The sequence below is a fragment of the Bidens hawaiensis genome, unplaced genomic scaffold, assembly GCF_021521415.1.
Source record: "Bidens hawaiensis isolate Kalapana, Puna unplaced genomic scaffold, B.hawaiensis_p1.1 tig00051418_1, whole genome shotgun sequence".
Taxonomy (NCBI): Eukaryota; Viridiplantae; Streptophyta; class Magnoliopsida; order Asterales; family Asteraceae; genus Bidens; species Bidens hawaiensis.
Window position 1 is genome coordinate 1,799 of NW_027499220.1, and position 22,919 is coordinate 24,717.

General features: G+C 43.4%; 3 protein-coding genes and 1 long non-coding RNA gene across 4 annotated transcripts; 1 reads left to right on the forward strand and 3 right to left on the reverse strand.

The window, feature by feature from the left end:
* Positions 1-1,003: 1,003 nt before the first annotated feature.
* LOC143599039 (uncharacterized) lies at positions 1,004-2,862 on the forward strand. The gene is made up of 5 exons (XM_077077103.1): positions 1,004-1,119; positions 1,211-1,343; positions 1,952-2,193; positions 2,274-2,445; positions 2,680-2,862. The coding sequence occupies exons 1-5, from the start codon at positions 1,010-1,012 to the stop codon at positions 2,860-2,862; spliced, it is 840 nt and encodes a 279-aa protein (XP_076933218.1). The 5' UTR covers positions 1,004-1,009.
* A 15,001-nt stretch (positions 2,863-17,863) lies between these two features.
* LOC143599033 (uncharacterized) lies at positions 17,864-20,111 on the reverse strand. Its single transcript, XM_077077099.1, has 5 exons — positions 19,593-20,111; positions 18,900-18,974; positions 18,736-18,800; positions 18,590-18,647; positions 17,864-18,472 (listed from the first exon to the last, which is right to left on the reverse strand). Exons 1-5 carry the CDS (start codon positions 20,109-20,111, stop codon positions 17,984-17,986), a joined length of 1,206 nt encoding a protein of 401 aa, XP_076933214.1. The 3' UTR covers positions 17,864-17,983.
* Positions 20,112-20,183: 72 nt separating this feature from the next.
* LOC143599036 (uncharacterized) lies at positions 20,184-20,719 on the reverse strand. Its single transcript, XR_013147228.1, has 3 exons — positions 20,621-20,719; positions 20,437-20,525; positions 20,184-20,315 (listed from the first exon to the last, which is right to left on the reverse strand). It is a non-coding gene; the product is annotated as an uncharacterized LOC143599036 (long non-coding RNA).
* Positions 20,720-20,823: 104 nt separating this feature from the next.
* LOC143599037 (uncharacterized) lies at positions 20,824-22,919 on the reverse strand. Its single transcript, XM_077077101.1, has 5 exons — positions 22,714-22,919; positions 22,405-22,612; positions 21,975-22,249; positions 21,726-21,893; positions 20,824-21,640 (listed from the first exon to the last, which is right to left on the reverse strand). Exons 1-5 carry the CDS (start codon positions 22,821-22,823, stop codon positions 20,938-20,940), a joined length of 1,464 nt encoding a protein of 487 aa, XP_076933216.1. The 5' UTR covers positions 22,824-22,919; the 3' UTR covers positions 20,824-20,937.

The window sequence follows — 22,919 nt, forward strand, 5'->3', positions numbered from 1 at the left end:
CATATAAAAGTCGGTGGTCTTTTATTTTGGAGGACGCAAGAATAAAAAGGGTTTGAAGGAGTTCGACAGAAGGGGGGAACCAACTTGGAGAGAAGGCAGCCGCAACAAAAGTTTTTAAAGAATTCGATCAACACAAAAAGAGATAAATATATTGGTTTAAGTGTCCGGATTCAACACATATTCATCCAAACATTCTTATTATTCGATTTGAATTTATTATTTTTGTCATGAATTTATTGTTTGAACTTACTTATTTTATTTTGCTCTTGAGTATGGTTGTTAGGGTGGTATGAAGTGGAAGATGATGAAGATAACTCATGTATATTCTTTGGATGATCATGTCGGAAAAGACGGAATCTCATACTATATTGTCGGTATAGACAGAATATAAATAAATTTTGAAGATCTAGACTAAATTTAAACACATAAGAAATAAACTACAAACTCGTCTCCTTAGTACAAATTCACCCTAAATGCGTCTTGAAAGACTGAATTTGAAGTCACATTTTCCCATGTTTTTGGAAGTTGTGTGGACCCGTTAGGAAATATTAAAAGATCGTCTGACAAGACTGTTTAATTTCAAGAACTTTTAATAGGAAATATGGACTGGTCCCCCAATATTTTTAAAAATCTCGTCGGATTTTGACACTTGTCTAAATTTTATTGGCCGGAGGATTTTTTCAGATCTCGTCTACTCAGTCCAAATTAAATGGGCTATTTTGAGAATATGTTGAAATTTAGAGCTATTTTAATTTCTCTCTCCTAAAGGACTATCTTGGGAATGAGAATGAGAAAAGTATCTGATGAGATGACGGTCTAAAACAAGGATGAATGATAACACTTGAAAAGAAATAAAATTATTTTAAAATCTGATATTGCATGCTCATTTAACGGTTTGAAATAAAACTGATGTGCCAAACCCAACAATATTGTTACCGAACAAACCCAACAATATTTGGCGGGCAGTACAAGTGGTACCAAACAACCCCAGTCGTCATCGAAAACAGAGATGGAAGAGTGCGTGCAGAGATGGATAGTCAGCGTATCAGAGTGGGACCCATCCCCTCACGAAATGTCTCTTCTTCCTCAACACCAACATCACTCTTCTTCTATCACCAGGTAGGTAACTTAATAATACTCTTATAATTATTATTATTATTAGTAGCTAGCGTGATTATTAATTGATGAATTAATTAATTAATGAATTTAGGTTTGTGAAAAGTGAAGACCGAAAGAGGGCACTTGTGAGCCGGCTGTTGCAGTATGCACTCGTACATCAACTTATTAATATTCCAATTCATCAAATCGTCATTAATCGCACTGCTCAAGGCAAGCCTTACCTGGTATTCATTCAACTGAGTCGATTAGTTTTAGGGTTTCTGATCATCTATTCATCTCTAAAATAATTAGGGCTGTTTTGTTTGATTGTTTAGTAGGCCTGGCAAACAAGACTGGTCAGGCGGGTTCGGGTTACGGTTCAGAACGGCTTTGATTCATAATAGTGTTTAAACATTTTGCCAAAAATCATAACTAAAGAAAATTCAAATAATTTGACTAAAAATCCTTCATTTAAAGGATTCCAAATATTCTTCTAAAATGATTGAACGGGTTTCACGTCAAACACGTGACCGGCACCGCTGTGACGCATTACATGGCATTGGACGTGCGTTACGTGCTTAACCAATCACCGGTTACGCAATTTATAAGAGCTAGATGATGATTAAACTGCGATAACATATCATGCTTGTATAAACGGGCATAATGTAAGAATGCAAGTTAACAATATTTATATTAGCTGAATATCACACTATCATAAAGTCAATTATGAATTGTAGTTTTTAATGCTTATAATGAACTAATTTAGACAAACATACATGAAAGTCTTATTATTGATCAAAAGATTCTTGTTTTAAGTTCTGATCGCCGTTTTTATGATCAAGTGGTTGCATAGGAAAGACATCAGAATGTGAAATTCCCAAATTTCAACTTCAATGTTTCCCATCATGGCGACTATGTGGCAATAGCTTCTGAACCGATTTGCCTCGTGGGTTTGGACATTGTCTCTTGCTTCATTCCTGGGAAAGAAACCGTTTCAGACTTCATTAAAAATTTCTCATCATACTTTTCAAGTTCAGAGTGGGAAACGATCGTTAATGCTGGTTCTGATGACGATGTTTTGGACACGTTTTTCAGGTGAATTTGATTACATTTCAATCCCTCTTGTTCTTATGACTCATTTGGGTTATATTTTTCTTTAACGGGTCAAATAACAGGTATTGGTGTTTAAAGGAAGCATTTGTCAAGGCCTTGGGCACGGGAGTCGGGTATAAATTAGATAATGTGGAATTTATTCACAAAGACTGGACCGATATATATGTTAAAGTCGATGGAGTTGCGCTAAATGACTGGAATTTTTGGCTTTTTGAACTTCAAGGAAGACATCGGGTTAGTTACTTTTAAGGAATTGAAAATCGACTAGTACGAGGGTATTTTAGGGATTTAGCTACTGAACAACTGGTTTTTTATGCTAGTGTTACATGTTGCGATTCATTTCTTTAGACGTGTGTAAAACTCATACTTGATAAAATTAGCAATGCATAATGTTCTATTATAGGGTATCATGTGTAATTGTGTATGCTCGAATGTTGTCTAACTTACTCTTTGTGTGGGACAATGTAGATTGCTGTTGCAAGGGGTCACCCGAGAAATGCAACTGAAAATTACAAGAAGACGCTCAAACAGAGTCACTTTGATGATGATCTTTACAAACTGGGTTTTCATCTATCCAATCCAATGTTTGTTATAAAAACAGTTGAAGAACTATGTTCCCTTTTTCCATCAAACGCCCAAGTTCAACCATGACTCTTAACTAAAGGTGGTAAAGTTGTCGGGTTGATAAGCTGGATAACGGGTCAAAATGTGTAGTTTGACCTGTTTTATTTTTAGCTAAATCACAAAATTTTACTTGTTGATGTAACACATGATAACATTAATCAACACATTGTTATTGCATCATTTGCTTCAGTGTAGTTTGTCGTGTGTTCTTGGTTGTTAAAAAAACATAACAAAGGCATGTTCTTCAAGAAGTGGGTTAATTTGGATTAAAATAATTGTATATGAGCTCAAGGGAACGTTGAGAACTAGATTGTTTGAAGCTTCAAGGTGGAATTGGTTGTTTAACATAACTGATCACTATGTCTAAAACTATCAATACCTCATGGAGAATCTACACAAGTGAAACTCAACGCTCCCGACTGGCGGAGAGGTAACTCACCTACCCGCATCATGCCCAAAGATCAGGCAGAAAAAGTTGGGAATTTTCTGCAAGTGACATTAGGAAAACTGCGGGAAGAATCCCCACGGAGAACCTTAAAAAACGAAAACCCCTTGCTTAAAGTCCAAAAGTTCACCTCACTTATTAACAATTCATGAGAAGAACAACGGACCGGGGGGACTTGAAGAGGTAGGTCCCCGCAAAGCCCAGTTGGACCCGCAAGACTCACCTTGAAGAGGTACGTCTGCGCAAAGACCAACTGGATCCGCAGGACCCACCATGCTCAGAGAGATGAAGGCCTTACACGCAGTAAGCCAGCTGTTCCCGCAGGAAAGCCTCCCTTGGTACAGTACCCTGCCTGTTCCCGCAGCTGCAGATACAAGCCAAGAAGGAAGGCTACCCGCACTAACAGTAAAGCTACACGCATAAGGCACTAACTCTTATACATCAGTAATGTCACCTGAAGAAGGAATGAGCAGGGCGGGAATATTCCCGCCCAAAAGAGCCAGTCCGTACGCTTCTAGAAGATTTTTTGTACTATACCTACCAAGGTATGGACAAATAGACAAGATCTGGCAAAAGCAACCCATGAACCAATCACAGGGTGACAGCTCACCGACAATAGTACGAGGAGCAGCACGCTCCAGTACAAAATGTCAATATCAGCCGCTGCCTACCCACCAACTCCCATCGTGGCACGAACATAGCCCGTAGTTGGTGGAAAAGGAATATTATACAGCTGGCCGTACCTGCTTGGAAACCTACCTTCGGCTATAAATACTCCAACACCTTGGAACGGTATTATCATCTCATATTATCTTATCTTCTCTCTAGCTATTTCTCTCAATATACATTTATATTCAGAGCAATCTAGTCTGATTCTCACGCCGGAGGGTGGTCATAAGGAGGAACCCCCCCCCCCCTTCTCAGTGACGAGCTCACGGTGTCTGTTTTGCAGGTCGAGAAGAATAACCATCTTTGCCGGACCTAACCCTCGTGGGAAACATCTACTTCACCCCCAGATTATCCATAATCTGCCGGGGTCATTTAGTGTTTCTTCATTGGCGCCATCCGTGCATTAAGCTAGAACTAATTCTCTTTCTCAGTTTTTTCAAACTTCTGGGAAGATGGTTAAGGTTACTCCGATGCCAAGGCCACCAAGTGACCAAGAAACTCCGGTAACCACAACCCCAGCTACTGGGGGGAACACCGGTGAATACATGATTTTTTCGAACACTACCCCGGTTACCCAAGCCGGGGCAAGTGCAGTAAACAATCCTCCCCTGGGATTCATTGATACCCAGGTAAAGAAGCAGCAGACGAGGCTTCCCCGCCAAACACTAGATCAAGTTAAAGCTTGGGCGGAAGCACGTCAGAAAGAATTCCAAGCTGAGTTGGATGAACGTTTACGTTCACTCCAACAGGCCAATGACGAATTCGGAAGCACTCGACAACAGCTCAACATGAGCAATGATTGCGAGTATTCGGATGATGATTGGGAAGAATCTGACAGTGACGCAAACCCTCGTCATAAGGCGAAAGGGAAGCGTAAAGAAGCAGACTTCCGCTCGAAAAGAAGTTTTGGAGAAATTTTCAAGCCAAAGAGAACGGGGGGAAACCCACGTGACTTCTCCAAAACTTTCAGACCAACTGTTGCAAATGCGGGAACGTCCAAGTTTGCAAGAGACATTGCGGAAGCAATCGCTCCAAAGAGTGCCAAACAGATGTCCAACATAGGCACTTACGATGGCGTATCTGACCCGGACGATCACTTGAACAGATTTATAGCGGGGGCAACCGTCAGCAATTGGACGGAACCCACATGGTGCTACATGTTCCAGATGACGCTCGTCGGGGCAGCCAGAGCGTGGTTTGATCGTCTACCGGTCCACCACATCTATGATTGGGCAGACTTCCAGCACAAGTTCAGCCAACACTTCAGTCAACAAAGAAAATATACTGAAGAGCAGTGGACGATCCTCAACTGCGTCAGAGAGGAAGACGAATCTTTGCTAGACTTCATCACTCGCTTCAACTCAAAGAAGCTAAATCTGGGCACCATTAGTGAAGATCTTGTTCGCGCCGCTTTCATCCAGGGCGCTGAGTACCCAGAGCTCATCCGCACGTTCACGGGTAAAGATGGCATGCCATCCACGTGGGATGCCATCATGACGGCAGCTAAACGCTTCGCCGAGACGGAGAAGCAACTGGGTAGAAATCTTCCCCAGAGCACAAACCTCTACACGCAGAGAACAAGAGAAAATAACGTCCGTACCGCCCGGCAAAATAAGAAGAGGAAGCTTGGTATTTGGCAGTCAAGGATAAACTTTGACACCTCATCCAGGTCTCGCCCTCTCTTAGGCGGAAGGGACAACACGCACTCGTCGAACCGGAATCCCAGATGGACGCCACTCACCAAAAAGCGTCACCGAGATATTTGCCACCGAGAAACTCCCATGGCCAAAGGCTCCAATAATCCGACAGCGTCATAACGCTGATCAGAGCAAATCCTGTGACTTCCACGGGACCAAAGGCCACACCACCGAGGAATGCACATCTTTGAAGGATATCGTCGAAACATTCGTCAAAGATGGAAAACTCACGCACCTCGTGGCGTCAATCAAGAACGGAGGGAGGAATGACAATCGGTACAAGGGCAATGGACGAAAGCCCGCCAACATCAGCATTCACATGGTTCATGGCAACGTCAGAGGAAGAAAACGACGAACAGAGCCAAGTGCGTGGAAGGAAGCTGAAGTGCGCTTCCCGCGTGTGCCAGGAGGGCCCAACAAAGAAGGCCCCATAATCATCAAAAGCCAGCTGGGGCACTACATCACATCCCGCACTCTTGCGGATAACGGCGCTTCGTCAACGGTCATGTATAGGCAGTTCTTCGACAAGCTAGACGACGAAGACAAAGAACGCCTAGAAACGGTTTACGCCTCGATGGAAGGGTTTGACGGCAGCACAAACACCCCCTTGGGTATCCTATCTTTCCCCGTCACTCTCACGGACGGGAAGTACTCCCGCACAGAAGACGTGGACTTCGTCGTAATGAGGAAGCCACACCACACATACGACATTCTCTTCGGGAGAGATGGGATGGCAAGATTTAATGCCGTGGTGTCTTCGGTCCATGGCATGATGGGATGGCCAACAGCTGAGGGTGTCGCGATGATCACGGGTATTCCCCAGGTATGCATCGCATCTGTCTCATCTAAACCCAAACCAAATATGGCTAAACCGACCATTACCGAGCCAGAAGAATGGGCCTTCAATGGCAAATACCCTGACCAGGCTGTTACCATTGGCCCAACAATCACTAATCCCACACGCACCTTACTCAAACGCTTATTGCAAAAAAATGTTGACATCTTCGCGTGGACACCAGCTGACATGACTGGTGTACCCCGAAGTAAGGCGGAGCATAAGCTCAAGTGTGACCCGGCTTTTACGCCGGTCATACAAAAGCGTCGCGTAATGGGTGCGGAACAGGCTAACGCGTGTAGAACCCAAGTCAAGGAACTCCTTGACGCAGGCATCGTACGCGTTAGTAAATATCAAACATGGGTTGCAAATCCCGTCATGGTACCGAAATCCAACAAACAATGACGCATGTGCATAGATTTTAAAGACCTAAACAAAGCATGCCCCAAGGATTGTTACTCGTTACCCGAAATTGACCTTAAGGTAGATTCATTAGCACCGTTTCGCCTTAAATGCTTCCTTGATGCGTATAAAGGGTACCATCAAATCCACATGGCCGTTGACGATCAGGACAAAACCGCATTCCGGACGCCCGATGGCACATTTTGTTACCAAATGATGCCATTTGGACTTAAGAATGCGGGGTCCACGTACCAACGCCTGATGGACAAAGAGTTCCATGCCCTAATCGGGAGGAACTTAGAAGTTTACATGGATGACTTGGTCATCAAAAGCCTTGAGCCAGAGGCGATGTTGACAGACATCGAAGAAACTTTCAACACGCTCAGAAAAATAAACATGAAGCTCAACCCGAGCAAGTGTTCCTTTGGGATGGAAGAAGGGAAGTTCTTAGGAGTCATCGTCACCAAAGATGGCTTCAGAGCGAACCCTGAAAAGGTCGAAGCCATTATGAAAATGGAATCACCTACTACCATCAAACAGGCTCAGACACTGAATGGACGACTAGTCGCACTTAACCGCTTTTTAGCAAACCATGCGGATAGGTCGTTCCCATTCGTGTCAACATTGAGAAATTGCTTGAAGAAAACGCACTTCCGCTGGACACCAGAAGCGGAAGCAGCTTTTCAAGAGATTCGGTCACGCTTGATCGAACTCCCAACGCTCACAGCACCAGAAGTGGGGGAGGAATTAATTTTCTACCTCTCCGCCACAGACAGAGCAACCGGGGCAGTCTTACTAGTAGAACGAAAAGGCATCCAGATGTCCATCTACTATGTAAGCCGCGTCTTAACGTACGTGGAAACCCGGTACTCTACCCTGGAAAAATTAGTCTTAGCGCTTGTACAGGCTTCACGCAGGCTAAGACGATATTTCCAAGGTCACCCAATCACCATTCTCACAAACTTCAAACTTGCAAACGTTCTAGGCAAACCCGAGTTGTCGGGACGCCTAGCCAAATGGGCAATTGAGTTGGGGGAATACGCGATAAAGTACAAGCCAAGACCAGCCATAAAAGGCCAGGTCTTGGCCGACTTTATTGCGGAAGTCCCCGCATCGCGGGAGAAAGAGTGCCAGGAAGAGGCTCAACCCTCTCCAGCACAAGACATTAACGATGTCTGGCGACTCTATACTGATGGAGCAGCCAACAACGAAGGTTCAGGCGCAGGGTTGAAACTAATTAACCCGGCAGGCCAAGAATACACTTACGCTATTCGGCTTGATTTCCCAAGTACGAACAATGAAGCGGAATACGAAGCATTCTTGGCCGGATTAAGAATTGCGCGAAAAATGGGAGTGAAAAACTTGGAAGCCAACGTGGACTCCATGCTAGTAGCCAACCAGATAAACGGGACGTACACGGCCGTGAATGATATAATGGCCCTGTACCTTGCACAAGCCAAAACCCTTATGCACGATTTTAACGATTGCAAAGTTGTGCACATCAAGCGAAGCGAAAACAAATCTGCGGATGCGTTAAGTAAGCTTGCATCATTAGCCTTCACCCACTTGGGAAAGGACATCCGCGTCGAACTTCTTGGAGCACCATCAGTCCCGCACAAGGAAATTTGTGTCATCCAAACCGGCACGGAACATGGATGACACCAATCATAAATTACCTTGCAGCAGGTATACTACCAGAGTCGAAGACACATGCAAGAAAGATACGCTGTAAATCACTGAACTATCAACTTGTTGATGACATACTTTACAGGCGTAACTTTCTCGGCCCACTCCTTAGATGCGTTGACGACCAAGATGCCGACTACCTCCTAAGGGAAGTACACGAAGGCATCTGTGGAGTACACGCAGGTCCACGCGCAGTTGTAGCTAAGCTAAACAACGCGGGATACTTTTGGTCGGGGATGCACACGGATGCGCTGGCCTACATCAGAAAATGTAGATCCTGCCAGCTTTACGCACCCAACACGCATCGCCCGAAGAACAAACTTGTTCCAGTCACTTCTTCATGGCCATTTCAGAAGTGGGCCATCGATGTGACAGGCCCATTTCCCACAGCAGCAGGGAACGTTCAGTTCCTAGTGGTAGCCATCAACTACTTCACCAAGTGGATAGAAGCAAAACCCCTAGCCCAAACAACCGCAAAACATATCAAAAAATTTATTTGGGAATTTATTATTTGTCGTTTTGGACTTCCACAGAATTTTGTGAGCGATAACGGCACCAACTTTGCTGACCAGAAGCTACAAAAGTGGCTGAAAGAACTTCAAATCACCCAAACCTTTACCTCAGTGGCACACCCGCAGGGTAATGGTGAGGTGGAAAGAGCAAACAAGAGCATCGTCGACGGCATAAAGAAAAGACTCTTGGAGCATAGATCCGGCTGGGTGGACGAAGTTCCACATGTCCTTTGGGCGAACAGAACGCTAAAAAAGGCAAGCACGGGCGAAACCCCGTTCAGCCTCACCTATGGCACTGAAGCCATGGTTCCAGTCGAGATCGGTTTGCCCTCACCAAGAGTCATAACTCAACCAGAAGACAATGATGCGGAAAGACGGTTAGACCTTATGCTAACCGAAGAACGCAGAAACTTAGCCGCAGCGCGTGAAGAGAACTACAAGCAACAAATGCAAAAGTACTACAACACGCGGGTAAAACTCTGCAACTTCAATGTCGGAGACTACATACTGCGTAACAACGAGGCTTCGAACCAAGAGTGCCCAAGAAAGCTGGCCCCGGTCTGGGAAGGGCCATACATTATTAGAGAAGTTTTGGGAAAGGGCGCATACCGACTCGAAAGGCTCGATGGCACCCCCATCCCAAGAACATGGAATGGAGCTCAATTACGCAGATGTTACATGTAGATCAATTCCAAACTTTTAAAGAAAAAGCCTAGAGCCACTTCTAATGGAAATGATTCTCCTTATCACATTTTTTTGATAGCCTTACCTTTATACTTATGAACTGACCACACTGATATGCCGGTATTCACCGCATAAATAAGTGAGGGAGGAAGTAAGTCGTTGCGTGTGGAAAGCGGCACAACCCGCATAAACACAAAAACAGTAAATATTTCTAAGGGGAAGATGAGGAAAACCCTCACGCAGGTCAGATATAGGTAAAGTTTGGTCATCCTACTAAGTGAAAGTGACGGTCCTACCCGCACAATAGCCTATCATCTGACACGCGTCGAAAGGTTAACTTACTCAAAACACTTAGAAAATTGCTAAGTTAAACTAAAATACGCATGAGCAAATCATATAATGTTTACAAGGCAAGGCGTTAACAATACATTTATATTCACAACAAAAATTCAAACATTACAAAATGGCTAGGTATTTACCCGCCTACAAAAATACAAATCTACCCTAATGGTTGGAAGGGATCTCAAGGTTCAAGCTTCGGGACCATTCCCTCCAAACCCACTTGAACCCGCACCATCAGTTGGCTGCGGCGGTTCAAGGAAAGCTTTGAGAACAGCTAGCCCGTCATCAGCAGCAGCAATTTCATTCACCTTCTCCACAACCGGATGCGAGAAGGCAGCATACTGGTTCACGGCTTGGTCGTAGGCAGCTTCAGTGTCAACATCGTGTAAAGGAAAGTTAGAAGGCGGGATGCCCTTCTCTGCAAATCCTAGACCAAGCAGGAAACCAGCTTTCTCCCCATCCTCATGAGAAGCGTTGAGGGCTGCACTCATGGCATCGTCATAAGATGTGTTCGCGAAAATCCGATGCACAACCTACAAATATATATATATAAAAATCTTTTTTAAGTATAAAGAAGCGTAAAGCAAAGAAATTATGGAACTATGCGTACCTGCGGCAACGCTTCTCGTAGAAGCCATCCCTTATTGGTCAGAGCTTCTTGAAGGGTAGCTTGAGCTTGATCGCGGGCGCGTTCGGCTTCATTCTTGTTGAGGTTGGCAAGCAACACATCCTTGGCAGCAGCCTCTTCAACGCCCTTAAGCTTTCGCTCAGTGCGATCAAGCATACCCTTCTGATCCAAGAGCTCTTGTAGCTTCTTGGCATATTCTAAAGCCAAAGCATCATAAGCCTGCTGAAGCTTCTCTAGTTTGGCTTTAAGCTCTTCATTCTCAGCGCGCAGAGGCTCAACAACGGCTTCAGCTTTGGTGGCCCTCTCGGTCGCATTACGCGCAGTTTCCTTGGCCAACCCAAGCTGTTCGTTAACAGCTTTGGTAGCCTTGGAACGGGCCTCATGCCTGGCCTGGATCTCGACCTCAAGGTCCTTGAAGGCCTTCTCCTTCTCCGCAGTGGTGGCAGCAAGCTTCTTATTCTCCTCCCGCAATGCTCGCGCCTGAGCCACTTCCAGGCTACGCGCAGTCTTTAACTTGTCGTTTTCACGACAAAGTAACTCGACACGCGGCTGCATCTGGGCGAGGAGGATTCGGAGCTCGTTGGACAGCCTACCCTCCTGGTAGCTAGCCATTGCCTCCCCCAACGCACCGCTTGGAGTGGCATGGCGCGCCCAGTCGACACAGTCCGCAGCCGTCCTTAGAGTTGTTCCCCGGCGGATATTCCACCTTGGAGCGTACACCTCATTGGAATCCGAAACTGCAAAAACAAAAAACAGTTAGGAAAAAATGATAAGAATGGATAATAGGCCAGAGTAACCCCACGCACCTGTAGGGTCGATAACAGGCCGATAGCCGCTAAACCCATCACCTGAACCTAAAGGATATCCATCCAAGAGGTCAAGGAGATGGGAAGGAGGCAAAGGTCGGACTCCCTTATCAACAGAGGTAAGTCTAGAGGTTCCAACTCTAAACATACCTGAAGAACTGGCCCCAACAGAGGTAGTCGCTGGCGCCGAACGCGACAATGCTGAAGCTATTGAGGTAGAGACCATCGGGGGTGAACTCATTTGAGATGAACTCACAACCGTGGTAGCTGCCGCAGCTGAGCTCGCAGGAAAAGTCACCGCCGGCCCAGTGAAGGATGTGGTAAAGATGGCACTGATGGCCGGCGGAGATGACGTCATAACTGGAACAGTTGCTTCAACAGTATGAGCAACTGAACCAGCACCGGAAACAGGCGCAGCCGCCTGGGTCATCGCCTCAGATAGGTTGACCAATCCTATCGTCGTGGGTCCTGAACGGCTTCCTCCCGCACCGCTCTGGAAAGCGGATACGTCCACTCCTGTATAAAGAACAAGATATTAAAAACAATGGCGGAAAGAAATGCGGAAAAGGTACACAAAAAATATATTTACGGGTTTTCTTAATCTTGAAAGACCTGACAGGCGGAGACGAACCCGAGGGAACTGGCCTCTTCACGCCAGTCACCGTCGCAACGTTTGGTTGCTCGGAGGTGACAGCCGTCTCAACTTCCGAGACAATGGTCTCGCCACCACCAAGGTTCCTCGCCGCCTCCTCACTTTCAGTCTCGGAATCAGACTGATTTCCCAGGTCGACGACGGAAGTAACCTTCGCCTTGCCCTTCACGCCAGCAGCCTTCTTCTTCCTCACAAAGAAAGGCCCAGCAGAAGTTTGAGCATGAAGAGGACGAGGATTAAAAAACTCCTTACCTGGCCTAGTGGCACTCAAAATTTCGTGGCCCGACGGGTAGACCTCTACGAATCTATCCGCCGTTTGCTCCAGAATGGGCAACTCGTTCTCATCGAGATCACGAGTACCCAACCGTGTGGGACCACCAGTCTCCCGCGGATGCAAGAGCGACTGTAAGTCGTTCCCCTCTGAAATAAAAAAGATAATGTTAGAAGAAAAACCCTAAACCAACACAAAAGACAGAGCATATCGTAAGGGAAATAGTTCAAACCGTATTCAAGGATGATGGGTATTTGCGGCGTCTCAGACCCAGCATCCTTCAACACGCGGCTCATCCCGAGCATCACCATCCCAGACTCCGCGAAGCGATAGACCGGAGTCTGGATCTGGGAGATCTTGGCGAACCATTCCGTCTCCTGGTAATTGGAGGCGTGAAGGTTGGGGAGCACCCGCCCATTCTTGAACGTCATCACGATGGGGACGACGCGAGCGGAGATGAAGAAAAACTCCCGCTTCCAAGAACGAAGACTACGCTCGGTAGCGCAGATCTTCAACCCCTTGATCCGAGTAACAAAGGTATACCAACCCTGGATGTACCTCCAGGTGTAGAAGGTCATCAGACGGTCGACGCGGGGCTCGATGCCCAAAATACGGCACACCCATTCGAAATGGCGAACTTTAGCAATCGCCATTGAGTGCACCTCCGTCAAATGCACACCGTGTTTCTCCAAAACACGGTTATACGAACTTCGTGAATGGGAATCTTAGATTCCCATATATGAAGAACGAGGCGTAAACCCCTATCTTGCCCTTAGGGGCATCGTACACCGTCTGGTGGGGCTCCGGATGTGACATCTGACCCGATCCGACCCGACCCAGGTACCCGTTTCTCTGACCCGATCTCTTTCTTTTATTATTTAATATTTATACTTATTTTACTTTTAATAATAATAATATACTTTTCCCTCCCGCCTCTTTCTCTCTCTTTCTTTCCGCCGTTCCGTCCCTCTCCTCTCTTTCCGCCTTCTTTTCCCTCTTGTCGCCGTCCCGCCCTTAAGCCTTGAACCCTTTCCTTAACTCTTTGCTTGTCCTTTGTTCCTTCCCGCCTAAGGTTGTCTGCGCAGCTCCACGCGCCAGACCCCTTACAAGGAATCCTGCGTGAAGACCACCTGTTTCAGCGATACGCGAGACGAACTCTTCTCGCAGCGCGCTAAGAATTGTAATTCTTCTCGCAGCGCGCTAAGAACGGTAGTTCTTCCCGCGACGCGCTAAGGATTGTAGTTCTTCTCGCAGCGCGCTAAGAATCGTAGTTCATCCCTCGACGCGCGAAGAATTATAGTTCTTCCCGCGGCGCGCTAGGAATTTTAGTTCCTCCCGCGGCGCGCTAAGAAATGTGATTCTTCCCGCGGCGCGCTTAGAAATGTAGTTCTTTCCGCGACGCGTTAAGGATAGTTCTGTCTGCCTTCGCGCTCGCGCTCTCTTGACCTTCTGTGTCTGCCTTCGCGCCTTAGCCTTCTCGCGCTGAATCCTTCAAGTTTTCTTCTGTTTAAATCTAGCCGTTTGCTTTTGTGTTGTCTTATCTTCTGAGCTGTTGACCTAACCTATCTAATGTCTGAATAGTTACTTTCGGCGCAGCATGCGTACCAACCCCATTGGTTGGTAGAAAAAGTGACTGACATTATCTTTTGAGATCTGCTTTTGCCATGCTTGACCAGTACCTTTATCTGATTCGCCCATGCTTTTTACTGTTCCCTGGCAGCTTTCCCTTTTGCCTTTTTCCTCTTTTTCCCTGCTACCATATCTTTTGATATCTTGCTTTTGGAATCTTTTTACTGTTGATATCTTTTCTTTTACTTTTGGAGATCTTTTCTAGGGTTTGTGTCCCCTAGGGTTTGCCTATATATAGTACTATTTTCTTAACACTTCACACACTACACTTATTATCTCTTCCTCCCTTTTTGCTCTCTGCCGTTGTCCTCCTGCCGCCCCCCTCTCTGCCTCCGTCTTCCTCCTTGTTCTTCCTGCTTTTCCGGTAATATATATTATATATAATAGTTTACTTATTAATTATGCTAACTTATAATCAAGACTTAAAACCAATCGTTAAAACAATAATCTTTAATTATAGGTTAACTTTGCTTGTTTAAGAGTTGATTCTTGCATATCTATCATCGCATCTTTATCAAGTGAGTAATCTCGTACCTAATCCCTTTTTATTTTTAATGTTTTGGGATGTTCATGTGTTCGTACAAACTTAGAGTCTTAAACTTGTTTATGAACTTTAGTCGCGCAGTATCCCATGTGTTGAGGACGTTTACTTGGCTGTTTATTTGTATGTGTGTATCATTAACCGCTTTGTTCGGCCTATTCCGAAGTTTTCATGGATCCATTAGATGAACACGGGAGACCTATCGTTTACGGTTTTCTTTGTTTACACTTGCACAGATGTTTTCTCTCGTTTTTGTGCTCAATTGGGAGCACGGATTGAACTATGAACTATGAGCTATGATCTATCTAGGCTTGATCACAATCTGATTGCACCCTTGTTAAACACCAGACATACACGTGTTGCGCGCAGATTTATTGTTACCTATGTATTGTATTAAACTTGATTTCTCACCAACACGCAAGTGTTTGACGTTTATTTTAACACATGTTCAGGTTTGCAGTAGCTGTTTTGGAGCTTGTGGACACGTAGGACGTTTTTACTTTTGGACCTAGAATTAAAATGTATCAAGACAAGTTAATGTTGTTTGAATGTTATAATTTATAATATATTGATTTATGTTTGATTTATGTTCTTTATTTTCCCCGCTGCGCGTGCGCGATAAAATGTGTATTAATAAATATTGGCACCAATAGTGTCGCGAGTAATGAAGCAATATGTGGCGCCCCGATGTATAATCCGCCTTTGGTCGGGGTGTTACACCGGAAACTCTGGCTCATACGGCTCTAGCATGAACTTCTTAACGATGTAATGGTACACATCGACAGAAAGAGTACACTGGCACTCGCCAGCAGTACTCTTATCGTCCTTATCGGACGTAGACGTCGGGTTCTCGAGGTAAACGTCAGACTCCTCGACGTTAACCTCAGGATCGTGAGTGGAAGAAGACATCTTTTAAAAGTTAAAGAAAGCGGTTTCAGAAGAATGCTCGCCGGAAAAGATGAGTATTCGCCGGAAATCGCTTAAGAGGAAAAGAAGAGTGAAGTGAAGGTATGGGATGAGATGCACCCTCTCCCCCCTTATATAATCATCGCAATGAATGCGATGAATTTAATGTGGAGGAGAGAGAGAGCGCAGGTGCAATGAAACGGCGACACGTGTGGATAAAGCAAGCTGGCAACAGGTGTCAGAATGGCGCGTGACATGAAATCGTCAGATGCTGTCACGTCGTCATAACTTCCTGCACTTCCTGAAACCGTAAGAAGACGCCAACGTCCCTTCAGCCGTTTGGATTGTCTTTATCCTTTCACCAACTCTTCGAATTTCAGAAAGATTCAAAAATATTCAAAAATAAGAGGGAATATACCCCCCTTACCTTGGAAATCAAGAAACCATAAAACAAGTGCGGGTACAGTGTCAAGGCGAAACCCTTCACATACTTAGCACTTGCAGGGAATTGAAGCCAAGAAGATACCTTGGAAAAAAAGGAACCGTAAGACAAGTGCGGGTACAGTGTCAAGGCGAAACCCTTCACATACTCAACACTTGCAAGGAATTGAACCCAAGATGGATCTTATGGATCATGCTTGCGGAAAGGGAAATAACACCCCCGCGTGGCGGGAACGTTGAGAACTAGATTGTTTGAAGCTTCAAGGTGGAATTGGTTGTTTAACATAACTGATCACTATGTCTAAAACTACCAATACCCCGTGCAGAATCTACACAAGTGAAACTCAACACTCCCGACTGGCGGAGAGGTTACGCACCTACCCGCATCATGCCCAAAGATCAGGCAGAAAAAGTCGGGAATTTTCTGCAAGTGACATTAGGAAAACTGCGGGAAGAATCCCCACGGAGAACCTTAAAAACGAAAACCCCTTTAAAACCCCTTGCTTAAAGTCCAAAAGTTCACCTCATTTATTAACAATTCATGAGAAGAACAACGGACTGGGGGGACTTGAAGAGGTAGGTCCCCGCAAAGCCCAGTTGGACCCGCAAGACTCACCTTGAAGAGGTACGTCTGCGCAAAGACCAACTGGATCCGCAGGACCCACCATGCTCAGAGAGATGAAGACCTTACACGCAGTAAGCCAGCTGTTCCCGTAGGAAAGCCTCCCTTTGTACAGTACCCTGCCTGTTCCCGCAGCTGCAGATACAAGCCAAGAAGGAAGGCTACCCGCACTAACATTAAGGCTACACGCATAAGGCACTAACTCTTATACTTCAGTAATATCACCTGAAGAAGGAATGAGCAGGGCGGGAATATTCCCGCCCAAAAGAGCCAGTCCGTACGCTTCTAGAAGATCTTTTGTACTATACATACCAAGGTATGGACAAATAGACAAGATCTGGCAAAAGCAACCCATGAACCAATCACAGGGTGACAGCTCACCGACAATAGTACGAGGAGCAGCACGCTCCAGTACAAAATGTCACTATCAGCCGCTGCCTACCCACCAACTCCCATCGTGGCACGAACATAGCCCGTAGTTGGTGGAAAATGAATATTATACAGCTGGCCGTACCTGCTTGGAAACCTACCTTCGGCTATAAATACCCCAACACCTTGGAACGGTATTATCATCTCATATTATCTTATCTTCTCTCTAGCTATTTCTCTCAATATACATTTATATTCAGAGCAATCTAGTCTGATTCTCACGCCGGAGGGTGGTCACAAGGAGGAACCCCCCCCCCCCCCCCCCTTCTCAGTGACGAGCTCACGGTGTCTGTTTTGCAGGTCGAGAAGAATAACCATCTTTGCCGGATCTAACCCTCGTGGGAAACATCTACTTAACCCCCAGATTATCCATAATCTGCCGGGGTCATTTAGTGTTTCTTCAGTGTAGTTTGTCGCGTGTTCTTGGTTGTTAAAAAATCATAACAAAGGCATGTTCTTCAAGAAGTGGGTTAATTTGGATTAAAATAATTGTATATGAGCTCATTCAGGTAAACTCAAATGGGGTGATTCAGGTGTAGTGCCGAAATTATACATCTAGTCAATATAGGTTTACCTAAATTACACAAAACAGGTTAGTTCATGTCTACTTTTTCCTCTTTCTTAAACGACTCGTTCATTTTGATCAAAAACTTGATTTGAGTTAAACAAAATTGGTACATTTTTAAAACTTGTCAGGCCTGAATAAATTCGGTTCATAGCCCATCCGACCCTTAAAAGGCTTAATCAGAGATGCCAAATTTTGTTTTTACAAGGTGAAAAGATTACTAAGAGGATATCTGATAATTCCCTAAACTAACATTAAACCGAAAATGAAACAAAAAGGAGACATTAATTACAAATAATGGTTTTCTTACATGATCCTATATAACTGAAAACCACAATAATATACATTTCAACTGCTTAAGTTAAAACCAAAACCATCAAGTTCTATCAGAACATGTTCAATTCCGTAAGATCATCCATTGGTATCTCAAGCCCTGCTGAAAAATCGTCTTGCAATTCCTCATCATCAAAATTCAGCAAAGAACTCAAATCTTGAGGACCCCCTACCCCTAATTCTTCAATCGGGTCCAAATCATGAAGCGGGTCAACATCTCTATTATGATTAGGCCCGTTTAGTGAAGGCTGTACAGGGTGTAGTGATCTTGCAGATTGGTTACCACACCCATTCCCAGATGTCGGTATTCGACCAGTAGGGTGGACTTTTATTTTCCTCTCACCCTGGTATGCTGTGCTAACATCATCGAATAACTCAACTTCCTGTGGGGCAAAAAGGATATCACGAAGCGGGGCCACGTTAAAGCAGCTGACACCTGATTTCGCAAACTTACGACACCTGGCAAGTGCTCTTCTTCCAAATGCCATTGCAATATGCTTTGGGATCTTTAGAGTCCCACTTCTAGAAGGCCCTCTAGTAGCCTGCAACAAAATCATTCAATTATGTAACACTTTAATAATATCTTCGTCTTAATCAAACTTTAGATCATTATATTAACAGTTTTGGATTCAAATTGCAAACAAAGGGTTAGAACTTACCAGAAATTTTCTGTAAGCTATCTCCACCAATTTATCAAATGCAAGCTGTTCAAGATCCCTGCATAATCAGATGATGTGTGAGTTAGAAAACAAATAACGAAAGTGGGTTAAGTTTACCAAAAGATATCCGTGTATAAAGTTCTTACCGTGCTACAAAGCTGCCACCTATACTCTTACAAATTTGCTCCAAATATGCCTTCTTTTTATAATTCTATTTAACAAATGAAAATACTGAGTATATGAAAAGTTTATGACTTGGGAAAAAACAGATGCTAAAATGCAAATTGGCAATTTCTTGCAGCCATATAACCTGTTGTCGAAGTCTTGTCTTTAGCTCTTTAATTTCTTGCTTAATTGTTTCATCTTCTTTGTCATCCAACTTTGGCTGTCATTCAGATAAGGAACAAAAGTTAAACCCGTTCAAAAGTAGATGTCACAAAACGGGTGTGTCGGTAATTATTATATGTGGCTTGTTCCCCTTCATTTGATTTAAAATAATTAATGTGTCATATATGTTTACAAAAGTTATATGTTTAAGTAATGATCTAATTTGTGGAATATAATGATTTATGATGTTTTTATACTTCTATAAATTAAAATACGCTTTTGAGTGACTTTTGACCCATTTGGCCCATTTCTTCCAAGCTAACTTTTTACATGTTTAAGCCAGTAGTGCTCAAAGCATAGCCCGAATCAACCCATTCAAAGGTATAATGATTAAAATTGCCACCTCTACCTGAAAGTAGGGGTGTAAACGAACCAAGCCAACCCAAGCTTGATTAGGATCAATTCGGTTCATTTAACTTACGAGAGCTCAGGCTCGAGTTCGGCTCATTTAGGGCTCTATTTCTAAAGCCCAAGCTCGACTCGTGATTAGATTCAAGTTTTTGGCGAACCGATCTCAAGCAGCTCACGAGCGGCTCTTTTACAGCCTTACTTGAAACTAATTACTTTTTTGAGCTCCACTGTATTTATATATTAAAGAATATGAGCTTGAGCATACCACTAACTCAGGATATAGACCAATGCTGTGAAGCTCTAAAAGAACTTTGTCATCTAGACACATTTGCCCATACTGATTATCAAATGAAGGAATGCCGAAACCTTCCATTTGTATCACTTGTGATCGGTTGACCAAATTCTTTGAGATTCCAGTTAATGCCACATCATCACACGGAGAATCATTAATAGCAATGCTTCTAAAAGAGTCGGTACATCCATTGCTAGAAAAAGACATCTTCACTGAATGAATACTTTGAAACACGGTATCATGTTCAACTTCCCTCCTAGCCCTCTTTCTAGGTTCACTGAAATCATCAAGGTGAAATCTATCATAAGTTGAATCACAAAAGGCATCTTGAAGTGGTATAATTTGGGTATTTTCTTCTTCAAGTTCATTAATTGTGTCTTCTATAACGAGTGCTGATAATACTCTCTGGAATAATGGAATGAATTCTCTAGGTGTTTTATCTGAATCAAGTCTTCCAGAAAAAGACTCACTTCCTTGATGTTTCACATGCATGTTTCTTTCTCCAGAACAATTTGTATTGTATATAGAGACTTCATGCGTGAAGTTCATCTATGTAAGCAAAAATATAACAAGTTCATCAGATGCCCAAAATGCCCCTAAACACTAAGAAAACATCTGGATTTAAAGAAGTACCATGACATTGCTTGCACGACCATGAAACTGAGAAAAGTTTTCCTGAATATCAGGCTCCTTTAGCTGCTTCAAAAACATCAAAAGTGATTTAAAAGTTAAAAAACAAGTATGGATATTGAGTGTATCTAAAATGAGACCATTTACATGCAAAATAAATTTAACACATTGTTAAAAGAGTTCCCACCTGTGTGGATAAGTAGACTTTGTCTTTTGAGCTCACAGGAGCAAATATTGGTTCCATTCGTTTCCAGAAATTGCTAGAACATGCTAGATCTACAAAAGCATTCAAAATACAATGTAAAGGGGACTAAAATGCAACAATATTTTGCACCTAAAATGAAAAGAAAAAAAAAGTAATTATGTCTTACAGCTAGCATTACGAGCATGATTTACAGCTGCCATTAGTTCTTCACGGTCATCAGATTTCCCTGCAAAATAATAATAATAATAATAATTAAACTAATAATAATAATAACAATAATAACAAATATAAAAAAAATATTCACATTTTATGGAAAATATTATTTTCTAATATTTGAGAACATTTATACCTATACAATCAGAACCACCATTTTGCTTATGGCCAAGACCTGAAACACCCTTGCGGTTTGAAAGCTTTTTCAAAGGACGCCCTGACTTACTGGCAAAAAAATCATCATTTCGTGAGTAAAATGAAAAAAATCAACTAAAAACCTATATGTATTTTCAAATAAACAAAATCACACCTTCCGTTCTTCTCACAGCCAGTCTTATTACGTATAATTGGGTTAACTAGGAGTGTGTTATCCAACTTGACCCCGGTTATTGTAGAGCTAGCCCTTGCAGTTAAGGGTCTCTTCACATCCTTACCATTTTCTTCTATAATAATAGATTTGGCCTTCATTTCTACTGCTAAAGAAGGTCCAACATTTTGACCATGACTTTGACCACCAATAGATTCTTCACTTTCATTCAACCGATGTGGGGATTGAACCGGCTCTTGTTTAGGTTTTAACTTTTCAGAAATAAGAGGGTCATTGGTCCCATCAGAGGCTAATTTGACACTAACAGTAACATCAGAGAGTGAACAGCTGTCAGATGATAACGGCTTTTCTTCTTTACTTGAGAAAGGTGGCACCAGATTTGATCTCCTAGTTCGAGACATCTTTGGTGGTCTCTGTCCAGCCCACTGGGCCATACCAGGAGAAGGCGGGCCTGAGGGCGTAGCCCGTTTGCGATTCATAGCTCCACCGGGCACGTTCTCCCAGCTTTCTGGAGTTCCGGTTAAACAAGGTGTACTTGGTGATGAGCTGGCTGCCACCATGGCACCGCTACGCGTGATTCTTGAAGCCTTACTTTTTGTCACTAAATTCCCATTGGGAATGGTATCATCATCACAAGTATTTAACCTGAAAATAGAATATAATGTAGACATAGAAATGAAATGCATGATTAATTGATTACGTAACACATGCATTACAAGTAAGCACGTACTTATTGTTTCCTTTTGTAAGAATCTTTTCCATATTTGACCCACTACTGGTGGGCCCCTTGAGTTCATTTCTGGGGGACACGCAGGCACCAGAACTATCAGGCAAAGAAGGCCCTTCTAACTTGTTATTCATCTTGTGAGTGGTACCAGTACCATTAGAAGCCCCTAATCTGCAATGTAACCTAACTACTCATTATGAACCCATTGTATAATGTAACCACATATTGTTGCCTAATTAGCAGATAGGTTACCTGTAAGAATGTGTGTCATTTGATTGCAACACAGGTTCACTGGCAGCCTTCTTTTGAGCGGTTCTTTTCTCTCCATTACTATCCATAGATCTTGTAGAAACCGTGCCTACTGAACGTTTTCTTTTCATCTTCTTATCCCACCCTTCACCACCAGCAGGAAACTTAGGAATCTTTTCTTCTAAATTATCAGATTCTCCATCATTTTCCTTGAGTAAATCTCGATCTTTAGTCATCACCACAGGCTGCCTTCTTAAACCATTACTCCGGCATTCCGCCTAATATAGATTTGGATATAAAATATATAAAGAGGTTTGTAGTCTTTTAAATTCTAAGTGTGCATAATAAATTAACCACCAAAAGCGGTTGTATGTTACATAGGTGCTTTTGTAGTTTTATAAACAAAAAAAAAGTTGCAAAATTAGAAGCAAACCCTTGTTTCTGCAACAGAAGTACGAACACGCTTGTTCAAAAGAACACTCTTAGGACGATCTTCCACTCTTTGATTTACAACCTTCAAGTTTAAAGCATTTGATTTATCATTAGCCATAAATTCATTCCTCTGTGTTTTCTTCGAGAGTACACCTTCACAATATTTATCCAACTTATTCAAGTGCTCATCCAATTGGCTTACTCTACCCCTGTTAAAAAGTTGCACCATGAAAAAATAAACATTTAAACATATGGACATATTTGCAACGTACCAATTCAGCCTTCTATTTGTGAAAGTAACAAAGCATACCTAGCTGTGTTACACGTATCCACAACACTCGATCTCAAATGCTTTAAATCTTCCGCAGCAGCAGCCCCCGAAGAAATCTCTTCAGATGTGCTTCTAACAATAATCCCCATGACCCTTTTTAACTCCTCCGACCTATCAGTTCCCAAGTCACCAATCTGAATCGTCTCAAACGACAAACACTGAGACAATGTCGGTAAACTACCCGA

Coding starts and splice junctions, on each gene's coding strand:
- LOC143599039 (XM_077077103.1), top strand. CDS start 1,010: ATGGAAGAGTGCGTGCAGAGATGGATAGTCAGCGTATCAGAGTGGGAC. Junction 1,344..1,951: donor CTCAAGGCAAGCCTTACCTG/GTATTCATTCAA, acceptor GTGGTTGCATAG/GAAAGACATCAGAATGTGAA. Junction 2,194..2,273: donor GTTTTGGACACGTTTTTCAG/GTGAATTTGATT, acceptor GTCAAATAACAG/GTATTGGTGTTTAAAGGAAG.
- LOC143599033 (XM_077077099.1), bottom strand. CDS start 20,111: ATGCATGTGAAACATCAAGGAAGTGAGTCTTTTTCTGGAAGACTTGAT. Junction 18,801..18,899: donor AGACAAGACTTCGACAACAG/GTTATATGGCTG, acceptor TTTGTTAAATAG/AATTATAAAAAGAAGGCATA. Junction 18,473..18,589: donor TAGCTTACAGAAAATTTCTG/GTAAGTTCTAAC, acceptor ATTTTGTTGCAG/GCTACTAGAGGGCCTTCTAG.
- LOC143599037 (XM_077077101.1), bottom strand. CDS start 22,823: ATGGGGATTATTGTTAGAAGCACATCTGAAGAGATTTCTTCGGGGGCT. Junction 22,613..22,713: donor GATACGTGTAACACAGCTAG/GTATGCTTTGTT, acceptor ACTTTTTAACAG/GGGTAGAGTAAGCCAATTGG. Junction 21,641..21,725: donor CTTACAAAAGGAAACAATAA/GTACGTGCTTAC, acceptor TTCTATTTTCAG/GTTAAATACTTGTGATGATG.